This window comes from Columba livia, chromosome Z (assembly GCF_036013475.1).
Source record: "Columba livia isolate bColLiv1 breed racing homer chromosome Z, bColLiv1.pat.W.v2, whole genome shotgun sequence".
NCBI lineage: Eukaryota > Metazoa > Chordata > Aves > Columbiformes > Columbidae > Columba > Columba livia.
In genome coordinates, this window is record NC_088642.1 from 8,555,810 (window position 1) to 8,576,842 (window position 21,033).

The 21,033-nt window shown below is 38.2% G+C and overlaps 1 protein-coding gene across 5 annotated transcripts in view; it reads right to left on the reverse strand.

Moving 5' to 3' along the window:
- The window catches only part of KIAA1328 (KIAA1328 ortholog), a 177,156-nt gene that overhangs the window by 144,165 nt on the left and 11,958 nt on the right, over positions 1-21,033 (reverse strand). For all 5 annotated transcript variants that reach the window (XM_065046945.1, XM_065046943.1, XM_065046946.1 and 2 more), the window contains one exon: positions 14,490-14,605. In XM_065046945.1, coding sequence (XP_064903017.1) covers positions 14,490-14,605 — 116 coding nt within the window. The remainder of the gene's footprint in view (positions 1-14,489; positions 14,606-21,033) is intronic.

Below are 21,033 nucleotides of genomic sequence, written 5' to 3' on the forward strand. Positions count from 1 at the left end.
CTCTAAATTTAAAGCATTCACAACAGCTTGATGTCCTTCAACAGCTACCAAAAGAACACCTGCAGTGGTGTCCCACATCCTCCCTGGCTGACGATAAAGCAAGACTGAACAGGATTCCTAACGAGAATTGACAAGACACCTTTGCCATGGTGCAAGTCAAGAAGTCCATTTAAAGACACCATAATTTGTCTGCTCAGTCACTTCAATTACTCAGAAGCACCAACGTTAAATAGACATATATGCTATGACTAAAGTGTGACCTTTGGGGACTTTCTATAACACCAACCAAGCATTTCGCTATGTGGCCCTGCAAAGATGAACTTTCCCGAGACAACTTCCATATGCAAGAAAAAACAAACAGATCCCAATTAGTACACATTATTGTTCTAACCTTGCTAAGCTCCCTGACCTTACAGTCATACAATTCTTCTCAACTTTGTACCATTTCACTAAGATTTCTAGCCTGTTCTGATCCAGAAGTAAAAGCAGTTCCCATCATCCATATAACATGCATCCAAATGAAAGGAACTTCTCTAGTCCTTTCTTCTCCCTTTGAGACAGGGAACATCTATTGCTCTAATCCCTTCTCCATAAACATTGAATAGAAGGAATATCTGTATAATCAAAACACTGGTACAAGAACAAGCATGTTTAAGCTAGATGTGAAATGTCTAGCTGGGAAATTTAGAAGTGTCAAAAAAAATTAAGGGGATTTTTAAAACACTGATCCTTCAAAAACTGGCACAGTGAAGAGAAGTAACAAGTGAACCAAGGCAGATATTTACACCTTTATGAGGACTGTTAGGAGAAATAGAAGGTTCCTGATGGTCACCTGTCCCCTATAGATGAGCCAGGAGAATCTCCTATGCATTCACTGTTCAGTCAGGACAATGCAATTATATTGTTGTTAAATTCTTCAAACTATCCTGTGGCTGTTTCCAGAAAGAGGAGTGTAGTATACAACATGAACCCTGCCAACATGAGACGAGTTTGTTATAAACAGTTCATTAAAATCAGCCAGGATTCACAGGCTGCACAGAGGTCCCCAGACATCACAGCTGATGTACCCGAGGCCATGCACCACGATGGCTTCCTGGGGAAAACAAGAGGCTTTTCAGGGTAACCAAATCAAGTCTCACACTACCAGACATAACACCATGCAATCCATTCCACAATCAAACCCTGTCCTGAAGGTAAGCTTATATTACTTGTTCCCATGACTTCTCTCGGCAGATAATTAGAAACATATTCTAATTTTTAATTTCCCTCTATTCATGGGACAAATGTATTTGGAAGATTTATTGGCAGGTTAAAGCAAAGAGCATTGGCAAGTTAAATGTGGTTATTTGCATTGAAACAGAGTGGTAAGGCCTCACAGGACTTGTCCAGTTACCTGACGTGACGGCTGGATGATAAGAGCTGTGCTAACTTGAGTCTTACTCTTCACTGTTAAGAGATGATGAGCAAAATCTTTAAACGCATCTAAGGATCTTTCATCGATGTGGCTAATCATATCTATAGCAGAAAAGTTCTCCCTGAGGATAATGAAATATGAAGAAATCCACACAAGCACCTGAGCAGTGTAACTGGAAGAGTTTACGTACTATGAAGGCTGTTAAGTGCTTTGCTCACATTATTATATAATTGCTAAAGTTCTACTCTCTGAAGAAACTAGATGAAAGCAACACCCTCTTACTTCAGTATCCTGTTCCCTGGATGTAAACAAAATTAGACCTGCCAATTATTGTGACCGCAGGACATTTTTCTTTACCACTTCTTTTACTTTTGCATTTTGGAACATGAGCCATATTCCACTCCTCCTCTTGATGCTGCATAAACAATTTCAAGGTGTCATAGCTTAATGTGAACAAACCTTCTGAAAAACAACGTCTACAAGAGGATTACTACATGCCCAAGTTCTACTCAAAAACTTCATTTACAGGACTTCAGAACACAACAAGGTGCCACTTTACTGTAAAATTCCAAGCTGAGTTTACAGAACTACTAGATGGGGAAAAAAATATAAAAAATCATTTTTACTAACAAGGACTTAAAATATGCAGAAGTTAAATAATGGCATTTTCAGATTTCCAAACAATAAGTAGTTCAGATGGTAAATACGTGGTTTCATTTATCAAAACATGTGTCAGTCTACCATAAATGAAACTGTACAGGGATAATAAGAAGCCTGGCTGACTAAACTGCTGAAAGAAAAGACACATTGCTAGACCAATCATATTTGAACCTTGCTGGGGGTAGATGAAGCCAGAAGCAATAGCATTGGCCTGGCAATCAAATTTAAACATAATCATCATCTGGCACGCTTAAAATCATAGTTTAGGATGCCATCACAGCGTGCCGACTATTCCCTCGCTGCACCTGCACTGGCACCAGGCAAGACACGGTCACTGTAAACAATGGTACTTTTTGATTTTCTGGTTCCTTCAGCCAGGAAGGTTTGAGAAAGTTTTTATAGCCGTGATTGTTTTATTCCTTTTTATTCTGGATACTTGGGATATACATCCTTCAGCTGGATCATTTTTAAATCACTTCAGCACTTAAACTGTCACACTTGATGCATAATCTGACACCACAGAGTCATAGTTTGAATATTTCAGTTCTATTACTTTTAATTCTGTACCAGTTAATCATATTTTATTTAAAGGTAAAATGTTAATCTTCTGATGTTAAAAATCACCATACTTTACCTTTTTATGGCCATGTATTAAAATAAGGATACTTGCCAACTACCTAGAGCCTTCTTCTCAGGATTCAAATTTGAAGTTGACCAGAGGTCAGCTCAGAATCTCTGCAGTACAAGCCTGCTCTGCATGCCAGAAGCACTCTCTTTAAATTTCCCAGGATTTCACAGCTGAAAATCACACATCTCACCAATTGCTGCCTGACTTCTGTGCATCCTATTTGAATCCTGAGTTTTTTGGATTTTATTTCAGATCCTGAGGTTTACCAAAAAGCACCTTGATCCAAATTGTTTCCTATAAGCTGGTTGCAAGAACTATTGCAAGCTCTAAACTGTGACAAAAATACTTCAAAAAGCCAATGGTTCCTCCAAGATAATGAAAGCAAATTTTTTGCTGTTGTTTTAATATTGCTAGTACTTGTGACTTAAAAAATAGCTCTACACAGACCACTAGAATGACATCTTAGACTGCAAGCACTTCCCAGCAGGGATTTTTGTCTCTATACTTGCCTGCAAGGCAACTGGCAAATTGTTAATCATCTATAATTAAAGACACCTTAAGACCAGAACCCATCAGAGTACATCTCCAGTTTGCTCACATGGCCCTTTGTGCATAAAATATGCATTTTCATTTCAGTCCAAGTACTCTTTTCCATTTGGGTGCCTCCTTCAAACATTTGTGGGTTTATTTCAGATTTTCAGAGAAATGCGATAGTTGTATTGCTCAGGGTTGAGGGTGTCCATGAAATGCCGTAACTATGAAGAAAGACAGAGAGGTGGGTCTGTTGAGCCTGGAGAAGAGAAAGGGATCGCATCAATGTTTATAAATATCTGAAGGGTGGATGACAAGAGGATGGGACCAGACTCTTTTCAGTGGTGCCCAATGACAGGATGAGGGGCAATGGGCACAGACTGAAGCACAGGAGGTTCCATCTGAATATGAGGAGAAACTTCTTTACTCTGAGGGTGACAGACACTGGAACAGGCTGCCCAGAGAGGCTGTGGAGTCTCCTTCTCTGGAGACATTCAAACCCACCTGGACACATTCCTGTGTGATCTGCTCTGGTGAACCTGCTTTAGCAGGTGGGTTGGACTGGATGATCTCCAGAGGTCCCTTCCAACTCCAAACATTCTGTCATTCTGTAAGCAATGTGAATACTTTTAACACTTAATGTCACACAAAGGCCAGCAAGCAGTACCCCAAGTTTTTAAATAGGGAAGTAGAAGACACCAGAGTTACCCAGTGCTACATACAGTAAGCCAGTAAAAGCACAGAACTGAGCTGGAAATTCACTGGGTTGCCATGTGCATTCACACGCACCACATCTGGCTTGTAAACAATACACTATACTTACTTTTTCCTGTGACCACAACTGTAAACTGCAGGTTGCACTCATCTACTTTACCTTTGGCACTGTACTTACAACTGTAAGCAGTACATCCTAAGATAAAGTCCAGACAGAACAAGACATGACATATTAATTTCATTTTTTAATGGAAGAAAAGCAATGCAATGGTGGTGTTGATTTTAGTTATTTATTTTTATCCCGAGATTTCCACATTCAGAACTGCAGTTACTGGCACTGTCTCCTAGGTTTTTGATGCTCTGCTTCCACTGTTAACTTCAGTACAAGTATCAAAGCTCCTACATACATATAAAGAATCAAAGCAATGCTGATCACACAACAACTACCATCCTCACTTAGTTAGAGAGAGCGCATAGACATCTGCCTGTCTGCAGAATTACAAAACAAAACAAAACAAATCTATTCTAAATGTGAAACTAAAAACCTGACAATGTACAATGTCAAAAGGCACTTCTGCTGACAAGCACCAAGCCCAGCAGCTGAAACTTCACCCTTCATGAACCTTCTCTACAGCGATGGTCTGCTGCCAGGAGAGCCAGTCCATGGACCACCGGCTAGTTAGGCAACTTGCTGTGTGCAGCTCCAGGCCTCACACGTGAGGCTATATCGAGGTTACAACCTTTATTTTAACGCATCATTACCTCAAATTTTAGAAGACTCTTCCTCCTTCAGGCGGAGAATAGTCTCCCACCCTTCATAAAGAAGGTATCTGTTACAACATTTGGAAGTGACTAGTAGAGGTGAAAGCTAAGTTTCATTTCTTACAGATTCTTTAGAATGAAACAAACTATATCTAAAAAGTGCAGATATGCTTTTTTATTTCTTTTGCGGTTCAGGGGAGGGGGGAGGGAAAAGCATCTCTGATTTGTATATTAAAGCACAAGCATCTGTCCTACTGATGATATTCTAGGGAAGCACATTAGCATAAAATTTAACGATGTCAAATAAGTGGATGTGAAATAGGGACTGCGTAAAGACACTATTTCCAAGCCTGACAGAAACATCACTGTTTAGAAATGCAAATGAAACCATTATGTTCAATAATTATATGAAAATATGAACAGTTCAGCATGTTTTCCAGCCCTGATGGCGGTTAATGGGATGTACGCTTATGTAAATAACTACTATTAAAGCTAATGCTGAAAAAAACTAATAAATTCATACTAAAGCAACTGATTTAGTACGCTTTTAAACCCCAGCAGTGCTCACTTATTAGAAAGGAGTGCATTCTTATGTTTAGAACTCATTACTGTTACAAGTCACTGCAACTCCATCAATTACCATGCATTAATGAAAATGGGACACATACAAAAAAAATTATTGCCTCTCAGCAGTTTTCTTTAAAGACAAAATATAGGGGTATTACCATCATGGGGCCTTGAGGGGAACTTATCAGCAACATAATCTTTATTACTACAACAGTACTCCCTGTGTTATAACCCTGGGGTATCTTTGTCCCAAGAAGGGGCTAACCTTTATGTTAGAACTCTTGACATATATGCAATGAAAGTGACCATTTTGCCATCAGTAAATCTTACCATTCTCACAATTAAAAATGCATTTAAATAAACATATACACACTAGAACACATACACACTACCGAAAACTGTAGATGTGAAATGAGAAACTAAAATTCCTGAAACTAGAGCAAGTAGGTGTAATGCAAATAGAATTAAGGATAAAAGGTACAGATGGAAGTCTTCTATGAAGTTCTCGTATCTGGATAAATTCCACGCAGTTTTACACTTAACACTTTTAATGGCCTCATATTGAGCCACAGAATTAAGACTTCAAGGACACTATTCATGCATCTTTGGACGTTTTGTCCAACTCCTCGGCAGTACTTGAAAATTCTTAGCCCTGGTTAAACATCACAATTGACAGAGGAAACAAAACCAACAGAGCATTGTTATATCAATGAATCTCCACAGAAACTAAAAGCTGAGATTGGTTGAATGTCTATAACTCTATAACTAACCCACTTTCATTTTCTAAGCAGTCTCTGAAAAGGAGGTATTTATGTAACATCCACTTATATCCTAAGAAGTTCAGCAAGACTGAAAATGCTTTTATATTAGATTGCATTAACGGGTAGTTTAAAATTAAAGATGCATCCAAACAACCTTACAACTGACTGTGGACAAAGAACTAATGCCAAACAGAGAAAATTCACACAGGACAGTTATATGTCCAGTCTCAGCTGCTGCAACATTTCAGTCCAAGATGGCATTCTGCTACTAAAAGTGACAGCAAAGACTCACAACTCATCTTATGACAAAAGCATTGTCAATAAGAACTATGAAACCCCATAACAAGAGAAAGGAGGAAAAAAAAAAAGGTTTTCATCATGCATGAACAGTGACAAAAGCCAATGTCCAGTATAATAGCCAATGTTAAATTAATCCTTTAAATGCAAAGGACTCTGCACCAGCATAGGGCAAAAATAAAGGCTAACCCAGCCTGAAAGATTTACGATCTAAAAGCAGGTATCAAAACCAGCCTTTCAGAGGGCCAGCATCTGACATATGCAGCCATAAACACACACACAATTGCAGTCAACGTGACAAACATTTGATGAGGGGATGGTGGAATTAAAAAAAAATACAAAAATATCTCATTGTTTTCACTAAATCTCTGCTGAAAAAGAAGTATGAAGTCTTTTGCTATCTAGACCATTAAAACTATTTCATGAGTGAAGGCCACTCTAAGGTTAAAAACAGTAAGACAAATTTGCTACTGATTAATAATAAAGCCATTCATTTTATTCTTCAAATCTAAAGTAATTACAAGCCAGAGCATGGCAAATAGATTTAGCAGAAGCCATTACGTCAGAAGAATCCTTTAAAGAAGAACAGTAATTTAAAAGACTAAACTGAATAATGAACTCTCCTGAACAACAATTATTACGAGATTGATTTATTGAAAGTGTATTTAATCATGCAAGAAATGTTTAAACTTTCCAAAATAGTTCAGGAAGACAGAGAAACCAATAGCAGAGTCAGCCCAACGTCCTCATTATAGTTGAGAAGCCGAAGCAGATGGAGAATTCATTTACTTTGGAAGGATAAAGTACATCAATTTCTCCGAATCCACATTTCTAGTCAATTTGTTACAGTACCAGCTTCAACAATTAATGATCTCATTTTCCCATTTGTGCCTCCTTTTAAGAGATCTCAGTCTTTGTTTCCAAATGAGCCAAATGTCATAAAGGAAAATTTAACTCAAAAAAACATCAGTTTGAAAGCTCACATGCTTAAAACCAAATGTTCCAGCAATAGCCACAAAAGCAGGGGACAAATTTGGCCAGGTGAGTACCCTGTTCAGCCTAAGTGCCTGAAAAGAGAAAGATGTGCCTTTCACCAGCGACAGAGCCCCTCTCACCAGCCTGACTTCTACAGAGAAAGACCTTCTACCTGACCTACATTTTTCTTCATTATAGCAACTGATGTCAATATATGAGATTGCCATGTCTGAAGCTGCATTTCTACTGACAGGTCTCTCCCATTAATTGCAGACAGGGCCACCTTATCATCATATCCAGTTTTGAGATCCACACAAGACAGTATAGATAATATCATGACTGTGCTTAAGATACCCCTCATCCTACAGAGCTAGAAGACAGGTCATCTGTGAAGTATATACCTTCCAGTGGCTACCAACAACCTGCCTCTTTGGCCAGTAAGACTGCAGGTCAGCAACATCAAGACTCCAGTACTGGGAACAGAACACTACAGTATAAAAATGTCACGGAAGAGAGGAGATGCAAGATGCTGCAGGGTGGGAAAGTCCTCCTCTTCAGTCAGCCACACACAGAACAGTGTCATCCCACACTTTAACGTGTAAATTACACAGCAACTCTGCTTCTGTTATCCCACAGTTATGCTTCTGTGTTGGCAGCACCACTTCACTAACCATCCTGCACCACTGAGTGTGAAGATTTAGGGCAAAAGGGCTGTCTACTTCATATTCTACAGACGCTGATTTTGACTGTTTATATGCTGCTTTTTGGATGCTGGATAACTTCATAACATGGACAACGTGGCTAACTTGTGCTCTAAGGCACTAGAAAGGATTAAACATGGAAAGGGGAGCTTTAAATGAATCTACAGTCATTGATCCATTTGAACACTCAACATTACAATATGTTTCACCTTGTTTTAGTTTAGAGGTTCATGAAAAATTCAAAATATCTTATTTAGCCAATAGTCCTTGACTGATTCTACTACATTTAAGAACTTCTTAAATACACACATTATTTAGCCAATACTGCCATTATAGAATAGCATATAAATATTCAGGGACTTTTTAATAAGTTCAGCTTTTATTCAATAGACCATAATGGTTGCTTAGAAACATTTAGTAGTAGGAGACCTATAATAACAGTAAGCGAAACACCTTCAAAGAGTGAAGCAGTTAGATAAAACAGAAGAAAGGAGGAAAACACTAATTTTTCATTTTCCTCATGTGCCTTCAAACAAATTATGATGCACAAAAAGAAACATAATATGCATTTACATATGAAAAACAGGAAGGGAAAAATTTAAAACTAAAAGTTGGGGGAGCCAAGTTGATAAATAAAAGAAAAATTATGATGGTTATCCCAATCCCTCAGTTTATAACTTGTCAGAAACTATACTATCAGAAACTGTACTACAGAAATTCTAACAAAAGTAAAAATCACCCTCAGACTTAGTAAAAGTTAAGAGTTAGTCGAAGCTAAACCCTAAAACTGTTATTGAGTTTTAAATAAACAGCCTGACTTTCAAAAGCACAAGGCACAAGTTTCCTACAAACAGCAAATTGATCTCTATATAGAAATTTTCTTCTTAACTTTCATTATTGAAGGAGGGGGTTGGCAGGTGACAAGGCAGGGATTCAATTTTAATATGTACATGCTTATCTGTACTGTTAATTTCCCCACCCCATTTCTCTATGACACTGTTGTCATGGTGGGTTCAGTTTGACTGTCCTCTTGCAAAGGGCAGCCCTGGAGAGGCAAACACAGACCCACGTGCACACGTCTGTTAAGCAGGACACAAGGACCACACATTGAACCAAGTACACTGCCAAAGGCTTTCTGGTTGAGACCTTTTGTTTCGTTTCTTCTCACAGTATCACAGTATGTTTGGGATTGGAAGGGACCTCAAAAGCTCATCCAGTCCAATCCCCCTGCTGGAGCAGGAACGCCCAGGTGAGGTCACACAGGAAGGTGTCCAGGTGGGTTTGAATGTCTGCAGAGAAGGAGACTCCACAACCTCCCTGGGCAGCCTGTTCCAGTGTCTGTCACCCTCACTGAGAAGAGGTTTCTTCTCAAATTTAAGTGGAACCTCCTGTGATGACAACTTGGTGGATCAGACTAAAAAATGAAAGGAAACAGAAGTGCCTACTTCTCTCTCCATTTTCAGAAACGCAAATTAAACATTATAGAGAGAAGTAATCGTGACAGAATACACAAGTAAATTCTGTACTCTTGATAGGCGCTTTTCTAGCGTTTGGTTCTTTGGCATTATGCAAGTCAGCAACTTTTTTCTTCTGAAAAATCATACTAATCCTTCATTAACACAGAAAGACAGAAAAAGGACAAAATATGTGAGTAGCACCCATTTATGAGTATATGCAAGAGTAATGTAATGAACAGTACTATGGCACAACTAAAAGCATTTTATTGAAGACTCTAGATAATGCTTATAAGGAGCTCATTATTCTTCCAGTAAATTAATATTCTATGTCTCACTAACAATATCAGCAAATGAACTGTTTTAGTTAAATTAATATTCATCTTAACTGCATGCAAAATCAACTAATTAAGTAGTCCTAAGTTACAATATTAAGGACATACATAAACAGAGTCTGTGATCATTTTTAAGACTAGCCAAGTAAATCATATGGGGTTTGTTGTATGAACTTGGCTGGGTCTTCAAATCAACAGATCATGTGTAGTCAGAGAACAATTCCAACAAAAGGTTTAAATAATCCAAGTACATTCTAAATATAAACAAAATCAGCAGTTCAGTAGGGCTGATGATTTTACACTTATAAAAATAAATAAATAAGTTGATAATAAACAGAGTCTCTTTTTCTCTTTCCCTCCCTATTCTTTGTCTCCAAAATTATAATTTCAGCATAGCTTAGAAATCAATAACCAATTTTTCTTTTAAGAAGTTTCCTCTTCCCCAATTAATAACTCTTCAGAAACATTAAGGCTGTTTTTGCTTCTTCATTTATGCAACACCATCAAATTTAGATGAAAAAATTCCTTAATGATGATAACAAGAAAAGCTAAAGACCATAACATAAGTTCTTTGGGCTTTGAACTAACAGTAGCATTTGTTTCTTAATAATCTCATTATTATTATTTTTTTCCCTAAAACATTTATCATGACAGTACTGGGGCATCTTACAAAATATTATTTAATTTATGAAACAGGAAAATATATTTGGGAACTCAATTAATAATAGGTGCTTGAAAATATGCCAGGAAAAAAAAAAAAAGGAAAGCTGGAAGCTTTCCTCTTAACAGGTCCAAGCAGAAGTGGAAGAAGGGGCAGCACAAGTAGCCTAAGAGCATAACATGGTGTGCTCTGATAATGCAAATGAAACAACAAAAACAAAACATTGAAGTTGTAAGTCAAACACTCCAAAGGCAATGCCAGAATTTAGAGTGCTGACCTTCAGTCACCCAGTATGTATCCATCATGACCTGGGAGCACAGAAGCAAACAGAGGACAAATTCTAAGAGCAGATGCTGAGGAAGACGCAGAGGCAGGTTACACATGATGAGCCCCTCACATGAGCTTAGTCCCAAACTCTGTTCCAAAGTTTTGAGGGTGCTACAATACACTAAACAGACACATCTTTGCTTTCATCAGCTGTCTCAGAACCATCTGACGGATGTGAGGCCACCTGCCTTCATCCTGGCTCTTCCTTAACCCCAGCTGCTTATCCCAAACACTTCTGAACTTGTTAGTCACAGGCTTTACTTCTCTCACATCAGCTATGCCCAGCCCATTCTCCTTTTCCAAGTCCTTCCTTCCAGCCACGTTCTAGTTCTCACGTCCCCACTGCAGCCTCCACTTGTGCTTTCTTCTGCACCTCCTGCTTTATCTTCCCTTTCAGAAGACCAATTTTTTCCACCACTTTCCCATCCTCATAGCTATAAGATGCTTTCATTGTGGAGGGCAACAAAAGAATGGGAGCACATGTTACCAGATTTTTCCAGTTTGGCCCAACTCAGTGGATTTTAGTAAAAACTGCAAAAGATGTCATCGCAGCATGCATGCATTTCACCACCAAGCAGCACACATCCAAACAACAGCAGCACAAGAACCTTTTAGAAAAAAGGCTACAAGAGTTTGTTATGGACGAAATAAAGATTTGAATCGTGTTTTGGAACTGGCTGAAAAACTTTAGATCAAGTTTCTTTTGAAAGAATTTGTTTTCAAGCAGGAATGGCCTTTGAAAAACTAAGCCAAAATATCTGCTTTTGACCAAATCATAACATAAGACAGGTCTAACGATACAGCTTTAGGAAAAAGCAGTAGACTGGACGACAACCTGAAATCCCTAATTTTCCTTAAATCTGTGATAAGATCCGGCAGCCCTGACAACAAGCTGGCCTGTTTATGATTCACAGTGTGCTCATCAGGGTTGTCCTCCATTAATTGCATGCCCTAGTAAGAACCACTCAAATTTCAAAGTTTCAACTGCAGTAGAAGGATAGAATTGATTTTCAAGTTTGCATGGAAGTTTAGTTGTTGGTCCCTACCCAGACAGCACTGACGAGTTCCAAATCAAATATAAGCTTGGGCTGCAGACAAATGTTGTTTTTCCAATACTGGTCAGTTACTCAAAAGTTTTGCAGTGAGATCACTACATATCACCTACTCCCTTACCCCCCGAAGCAGTAAATTCAAACGTGTGAGTCCACATAGCTTCTCAAAATAAGAAAAATGAAGAGAAAAAAGCAACCACAGCAAAATGAGGAAAATCTGCCTTTACAGAAAGGATTTCAAGCACACAGAGCATATCTTTGCTGCAAGACTCTTAGTAAGAAAAAACACTCAGCAACATGTTGTTGCTTAAAAAAAAACCCAACACACTCCCCTTCCTACTCAAATTAAACTTTTACCAAGTTGAAGTCACACTTCACTAGACAGGTGAAGTTATATCAGAAATATTGATACATTATTGTAGGGTAATTTTAAATACTGGCCTAGAAAAAGTAATTTTATAGAGAATAAATTAACTTTGGGGAACAAAAAATAAAGGGTAAGTAAATTTTATTTTACCAGACTTGAAGGTGTTTGCTTATGCTATTATACCCCTGATATCTTATTTGCAAGTGAATTTTGTACGTTTCAGAAGAGCTTGGATAATTTCAAGTTGCTGCACTTGAAAAGAGCCAGAATCTGTATTCAACTCTGGCAAGTCATTTCTACCATTTCTTGCCTCTGCAGCAAGCTTTAAGATAAAAAATTAACTGATCAGGGTACGTTGAGGATATTGAATCATTCATGTATGGTAGGCAAGTATTGCAGTAGTTAAAATTATAGTTTTAAATTATAACCTTGTTTTATATTTCTAGGTTTTACAGAGTTTTATGAAGTGTAAAATTGCATGCATTAACCCTTCTGCCATGTCTACCAGACTTCAGAAAAAGTATTAATGCTTGTTAAATCTATTTCTAGTAAAGGAAAAAAAAAAAACCACACACACCACTAACACAACAACACTCTCCACCCTCTAAAAAAGCAACAAAATAAAAAAAGACACAAAAAAACCCAAGCAAGCATGCCTACTTCCCAGTAGCCAAATAAACTTCAGATGAATTAGCAAAAGCTTTATGTGCATAAATTAAAAAATATTCATCAGGAACATACATCCTATCCACATTCATGAGCTGACTGAAGACACAAAAAAATGACTTCAGTGAAATCAATGTAGAAGCATTGTAGTCACATCTAATGGCTCTTAAATACATCAGATTTAATATTTTCCAGGAACTGTTCCATGTCTGGCTAAGCTTGTTGATGTGTATATTATTTGGTACAAACATACCAAATTCTTTCTATCGATATAAGTGCTGTTGTGCTACAAGGGATCTTCTGGGTCATCGAGGGCAATCCCTTGCTGACAGAGCCAGCATACCACTCAATTCCTTTCATAAGCTAACCAAGCGCCATCATAAAAAAGCTCTTTTTTTGTTAAGTCTTCCAGTGCTAAACTGTGAAATATGATTTCTCGAATCTTCAAGAACCCTCCTTTAACTTTACACTTAAGTTTGTGGACTGTTTATCTTCTTTTATTTCTGTTCCAACACTGGCCTATGGCTTGAAGAGTCCCTTTTTGTCTCAGCTTTGTCTCTCCCCCTGTTCACCACCACATTGACCTGCTTCTACATGGTCAGTCACTATTCATAAGCATATGCACACACACTTCAGTCTCTTCTCAAAAAATAAGTTCTTTGTACCTCCCATTTTAAGTAGACCTTCTCAACAACATCTGCCTCTAACTTAATTTTTTACTCAAACAAGGAATGACCCAAGACTGAAAACAGTATTGCACAACAGGTTTCATCAATGCTTTTAAAAACACTATTAGTATTCTCCCTACTTGAACTACAGCTCCTGATGAATGACACACTATTTGCTTTTGCTGTAGTTGCAGCACTGGTTGTTCCATATCCCACTGTGGTCAATGGTTAGCCTTCTGAGGAACTAAACAAGAAAGCACCAACATCAAAAATTTGGAAGAGAAACGAACAGGAAAATTTTGTAAAGGTCTATGACACCACACTGCAGGAAAACTGTAATTCCTGCAACATCGACTTTGCAGGTAATATTCCAGGACTGGGACTAAGCACATGCAGCTTAAGAAAAATAAAATTCACAGCCTGCAAAAAAAGACAATCGGGTAACTTTATAGAAAACTAAACAAACAAAGGCTACACCAACAGAAGTTTGAACTGGGCTAAACCTCCTAGTACACAGATACCGTTTAAATACCTTTGGTCTAAGTCATCTTTCTCTGGAAACAGAGAAACAGAGAGCACTGGAATAGCACGCAAGTTTTAGACCTCAATTACAACAACCTAACAGGATTAAGAAAAAAAAAAAAAGAAAAAAAAAGAAAAACAAAAAAACAAAACACACCACTATAACCATATTCTAATGCATAAATTCCTTATTGCCGTATTTAGTTGACAAATGTCTATTTCATAGCAAAACAACATCATAGAACAGCTGGATGGCAGTTTTAAGCTCAAATGAAGCAGCATCACATGCTGACAAGTCATCTCTCTGATTGTTTTTGAATGGCAGCACATGCAGATTTATTCTCTGCCATAAATTAGAACAATTATTTCTCTGTAGTTCACTTTTTATTTCAGACCATGAGCCCCTGCACATATTTTTAAAGGATATCTTCCCTTTCTTTGATGATAAGTTCATTCTGTTCCTCTAGCTGTCTGATCTTCTTCTCAAATGATTCCTGTTCAGCTTTCAGACGTTCTTCTGTCACCTCCTTTTCTTCACTTACCCTGAAAAGAATTTGAGAGAAATAAGATAGATGTCCATACCCACAGTGCCTGACTTCCAACTCCTCCACTTTCCAGTTAAATGGATATCACCCTCTCCACCTTTAAACAGGTTAGTTCCTCATAACGTTTATTTTATTTTATTACACTGGAAGATGCGTATGACTTTATTCAATACATTATTTTTTCAAAGACACCGGTCTCACTAGAGTACATGCACATTAATGGGCGGCATGGAAAACAGAGCAAGGACCTGAACCCACAATTAGATTTGTGCAGTCTGATCCCCTGCAGCCATAATGAAGACACACTGGGATTCTTACAAGCCCAGGGCATGTAGACAGACAACTAAAATGGGAGAGCTTAGCTACGGAGACAGGCAGGAAATTGAAAAACTTTTCTGTTTCTTAATCTATAAACCAACCCTTCCCTCACGTTTACTCGTCAAATATAAGTCCAGGAAAGGAACAATTTTTCCTGTTTTCTCCAAACAAAACAGCTTGTCCTGTTCTGGGGACTTTAAAATACCAAGCTGAAGAAGTAAATCTTACTTTCTGTCTGGGCCATGGCACTCTGTATCTTGCTGCTCAGTGTAAATAAGTGGATCAAGATTAAAAGATGACAATGCGAGAAATGTTTACAGTGATCATTTATTCTGCACCTCAAGAACAAGCTGTAAAAACAATTATTCTGGTATCACGTACGCAAGAAGACCATTATGCACAGATGATCCCGTAACTCTGCTAAAAAACATGGCTCAGAAATCATGGTTCTATAAAAGCTCTACAAAAATATTAATGAATGAGCTTAGACTAATAAATATCATTGCTCTGCACTTAGGCAATTTCTGTTGCTGAAGGCTCTTAAAGTTCAGTCTTTTATGATGATGAAACAGCTGCCACAACACAGGCGACAGGAGAACAAAGCAGTACAACTTCCAGGAGACTTCAATTTTAACCTCCTTCAAGTGGAACAATCCTACAGGAAGAGGAAAGGAAGAGGCGGAAATATCAAACATATATCCCAGCACTGGTCTAAGCTTTTCACTCATCCCATTGGACTCACTGACACTCTCAATAGAGAACTCCATTCAGGGACTAAGCCATCCATTTGCATCACGATATTTCCCTTAAGAGGGCACATCTTTGTTTTGATATTCCAGTAGGAAAATAATAAATACCACAACTGGGTAACCCCTCTGGGGTGAACTATAGACAGGCAGTATCCCCCGTTTTAAGATCAGTTCACAGCCCTTCCCATGGTAGCTCAGCAGACTGCATGAAGTTGGAAATATTTAATAATACTGAAACTCACACCTTTTCTCTACAAACCTGGAGGGAGAAAAATATCATATAGCATATAATCGAAGTCCATAAATTAGAGCTTGGAACAAACTATTAATTGGAAAGTTTCTAAATTACACAAAAAATACACAGATTTAGTGTAAAAGCATTCCATTGTTCATATGCCCATGGTCTCATTTACAATCCTGTCCCCACCAGTGTTTATCAGCTCATTCCTAAGCGCCTTTTTCTCCACTCAAAGGCAGTCAGAAAGGGTGTGCACACATCAGAAAATAAACCAGGAAAAGGGAACCAGCTGTATTAACTCTGGATCCATCCCAACATCTACGTAAGCGGGCAACAAACTTTTGAAAACCATCTACCATATACTCTTGCTTCCGATGCAGTTACAACTACGGTACATATGCCACAGGTGGCAGACCAGGCTTTGGTATTTAACCACAACCAGGTTGTTTTCCTTGAATCAAGAGCAATCAGATAAGTGACTATACCATATATGAACCTTCCTTCATGTAAGCCATATACGACCTTGCTTCACATAATCAACGAAAGATGGAAAAATGCATCCTGGTTTCTTTTTTTAACCCTAAGAAAAAGAAAACAAAAAAGAGAACAGAGAATCAAAAGCATCAGTTAGAAAAAGACAATGAAGACAGCAGTGACTATGTAGATGAAATACAAGAAGAAAACAAGAATAGGGGAAAAAAAAGAAGATCATAAAGGAAAGAGAGGACAAGTATCATATCCAGGGCACTATATAAGAAAGGAAGTTTGTTTACAAACTGCAGGTGTGATGCTGTATTAGAAAAAGTTTTGGGACAACTGAAACACTGGCCCATGATGGCACTAAAGAATATTAAAATAAATAACGGTATAAGAAAATAAGATAGGGTAAGAAAGACCAGAGCACTGGAAAAATGAGGCTAAATGAAGCAGGTTTTACCCATCTCTAGATTCTGTGATTTGCTGCTTGTATCAGTCTGCATCACATTCGCATGCTGTGTTTGTATTTAACACAGATCACAGCAAGCTGTCATACCCCCAGACACATGAATATATTGTGCCACATATCTTATGCAGTAAATGACTGAGAACAGTAAGTGATCTTAGAAGAAACGTGGCAGTATGTGTTTATGTATCACAAAGCAGGAGACAGCCCATAAAGGGCAGGCGAGATATAGAAGACAGTTACTCACAGGAGGTGGCAAAAGGAAGTTAGAGTACAGGCATACAAGAATGTCATCAGATTATGCCTGGTTTATGTCACATCCTATATATAGCTCTGAAGGATTTTTTTATATACTTAGTTCTCTGCCTTATGGCTGTAAAGAACAGATTATTCTTAGCAGAACTAGGAAGGACTGATGCCAAAAAGACACATTACAAGGCTCATAATGCTCTTCAAAAGGATTTTCACTTGTTTTTCATCTGCTCACGGTCAGAAAAGAGTAGTGAAAGAATAAAGGCATCACAACGACAAAGGGCACAACTGCTCTGTTAGGCAACACATTGGTGTCCAGATCTGTTACCACTGTTTCCAGGAACAAAGAGAGGACTGAGAGCCCTGAGCGAATATGACAAATCAGAAGAACTATTCCAGCTGTTAAGTGTCTGCAGCATTTCCTTGCATACCATTTAAATTCATCTATCTTGTATCATAGGATATATACCATCTTTGTTCAAGATTTGTTTTCAATTCAGCACTTCAAAGCTGATGTAATTCTATATCCATCTAAATAAAGATTTTAGTGTTATTTTACAGGAGCCTCTGTAGGAAAAGAAAAATTCATAATGTAGATATATTGACAAAAAACCCTCCTAGGACATCAGCCTTAGGGTTAAAATTAATTCCTAATTTACCAGTTCCAATGAATACGGTACTCTCCCAAGTCCACTGCTGATACTAGTTTAACAGTTCTGACTGATCTGAAGAAGGAATTGATCAACAAGTTTGCTGATGACACTGACTCATTCCACTGACTAAGCAGGATTGATGCTCTCCGGGAGGAATTTTTGAAGTACCGCACAGTTCAACAGCACTTGAAGTTTTATTTGTCGAATTAAAAACTGGCATGCACAAGAAAGAGCTGTGATAATACATCAACACTCTACTAGGGACAAAGCTAAAAAGTAACTCTTCCTGACTGAAAGCACTTACAGTCTTCAGAAATTAAAAGAACTGAAAAAGCAAATTTTAAATAGTATTTCCTATTTTTTTTTTTTAATGTTAGGAGAAAGTGAGGTTTTACCAACAGAAATCTGAATGTACTAAGAACTGTGGCTGAGCAAGTTAAGACAGATGATAAAATAAATGAAAAGCAGACACTGGAAACTTCATTATCAGTCCTATACTCACAGGAAATATTTATCTTGTAGGGAACACTCCCAAATAGCTAGCAAAGATGAAAACTTTTTGCTGTCCATTCCTGAAAACCACGAGTTTTATATTCCAAGTAAAGAATGGCATCTGAAACAGACAAGACCATGGAGGGGTGGAAATAGGAGCAAGGACCAAAATAAGGGCAGCATGCACAGCCCAGCACACATGGAATTAAATCAGGTATTCCAAGGGGAAGATGCGCTCCAAAAAGATGAAACAAGAAGTTTTCGTGCTGGAGTTGATCACAAAATGCCTCTGCCAGAACTGAGCTGCAAAGTGACTTTTAATACCGGCACTGCAGGAAGAGAGAATGGCAGCATTTTTGTCTAAGGACATTGCTCACAAATCCAATACATTTTACTCAAGTACCATGGGCAGTTTGCATAAATTAAAAAAAAATAACAAACAACCCCAACAATCCCAAATCATAATTGAAATTGCTGCAAAATGGATAAATTTTACGATATGCAACTTGCAAAATAATACAAAACTAGATCTCACAGCATGGATTCAGAGCTACAAATGGCTTTTTAAGCACAAAAGGTAAGTGTGATTGGTGATACAATAATCCTAGGCATGCTTTACCTATCAACAAAAAGTAATTTCCAGATAAGCTTAGGGATCTCTCATTTGCAGTCTCATTGCCTGACCAATTAAGAGAACTGCAGCACAATATTGGCTCCTAAAGTAGCACATTAAAAAAAAAAAAAAAAAAAAAAAGGATTTTGACATTGAAGTTAAAGCCAGGTAACAATTTGGTTAAATATGAGGCAGAGTAACCCAGGAAAGAAGGCAACGCAAGAGGCCAAACACTACATATTTATAATATGGGCTTCCACAGGCAAGTTGTCCTTCAAAGATCCTAAGAGCTGGAAGAAAAACACTTAAACAGCACATATACGCTACAATAGTTTTACTGTCCTCCTTAGTAATGGTTTCCAGCTCTGTAACCAAATTAACCTTCTGTTTTGATTCCCATTTTCACTTTTTGTTGGGAAATTTCAATTTTAGCTGGTCAATTTCACCTTCACATCAGGCAAAAATATCGACATAAAGCAATGCCAGCGGAAAAGACTAGCATCCCAGACGGCCAATACCCTACAAAGGGTTTAGGAATCCAAGGTCTTGGCAAGGAGGAAGCATTTTCCCAACACGGGACAAAGTGCTGTCTCAAGGCTGTTTTACTGGCTGCTGGGTACAAGTCATTTTTGACATGTCAGTGGTCCTTGCCAGAAATACACTAATTTGATAGCAAAAAATATCTTGTATCTCATTCGAAAAGGGCAATCGCTCCCTCCCTTGGGTGCATAAGGGCATTATGATACCTTTCTACCTAAATTGCTTTTGAAGATTTGTTTGCAAAGACAGCAGGGACCCAGCTTTCTCCGTGTTTATCTTATCTGAGGAAAGAAAGAATACGAAGTGGTTAAATAGCAATTCTCACCACTAGAAGCAAAAATTAAACTTTCGTGAACCATACTACATCACTTATAATCAATGCCTCTGCTCATTCAAAAGCATATTGTGAATGTGAGATATACAGGCACAGGTGAACTGTGCAGGCATGGAAGAAGTATTTATGATGTACATGTCCTAGTAGAAGACAGAAAATCACAGAACTATGGCTATACATTAGTTAGGAGTGAGGTGAATGCTTGCAAGTGCACACACTCTCTACAAAGAAAGCTACGACCCTCTTCATTTAGCCAAATGCTGAGACAGAGAGTGTTTTCAAAATCACTTAAAATATTTCACTACAGAATACTTTTTAACCATTCTCAGTATGGTGTCCAGCAAATTGTTAATACTCAACAGTCAAATGGGTAGTTCTCAGAGGACCTTGCACTGCTCCCTCTTGGCAGAGGCCAATGTCTGCTGATGCTGGCACAGAGTACAGGCATCTTCCAGCGCCTTCACCATGTCACTGCTCATTTCATTACATAAGCTGATCACTCCTTCAGGAGTAGCCTGCAGTAATGAAAGCTCAGAGGAAGGCCTTTTTTGCCTTGTAAAGGGCCTCTGCTTGTAGGGAGGGCAAAATTTGCTCTTACTGTGCCTGTCACTTTCACCACCATGCCAGCAGCACCTTGCTGAAAACACGCTGAGGTCCCATGTTGATTGTTTTTGATAATAATGGCTGATCACACTTGAGAATTTCCCATTTACTTACAAAGCACTTTGGCATTCATAGACATGACTCGTTCTACTCAAAAATTCCCCTACAAGAAAAATTTGAAAAGAACCTGCTGACACAATAAGAAGTTCAAATTTACATTATTCAAGTCTTTTAAACTTTGGATCCAGTTTGCCTCTCTCTTTTCACCTGAAAGTCGAAGACAGACTGGATACGTTCAAAGAAAGACAAAATAATCGTTAGATTTACAGGTAGCAGCACAGAGCAAAAGCTAAGATTATTTAGCCTAGAAAAAAGGATTAGAAAGGATACAGCTGAGTGCTTTCTTTTGACCCTGTCTCAAAATTCAATTTCATAAAGTCTCTAACAGCTAACATGATGTCAGCCACTGGAATCCCCAGCAGCAGGGCATTAGATTTTCTCAAAGGAAAGGAAAATAATATCACCAGTGTTAGAATTTACTCACACCAAGTCTCTCCCTGTAGCATATTAGCTAATGCATAGGCACGCACCTTCCCATTGTCCAAAATGGCATTGGGAATGAGATTTGGAGGAATTAAGGACAGGAAGAGAAAAGTACAGTGGCTCTTCTTTAGCAGCTGCAAAAGTCAGG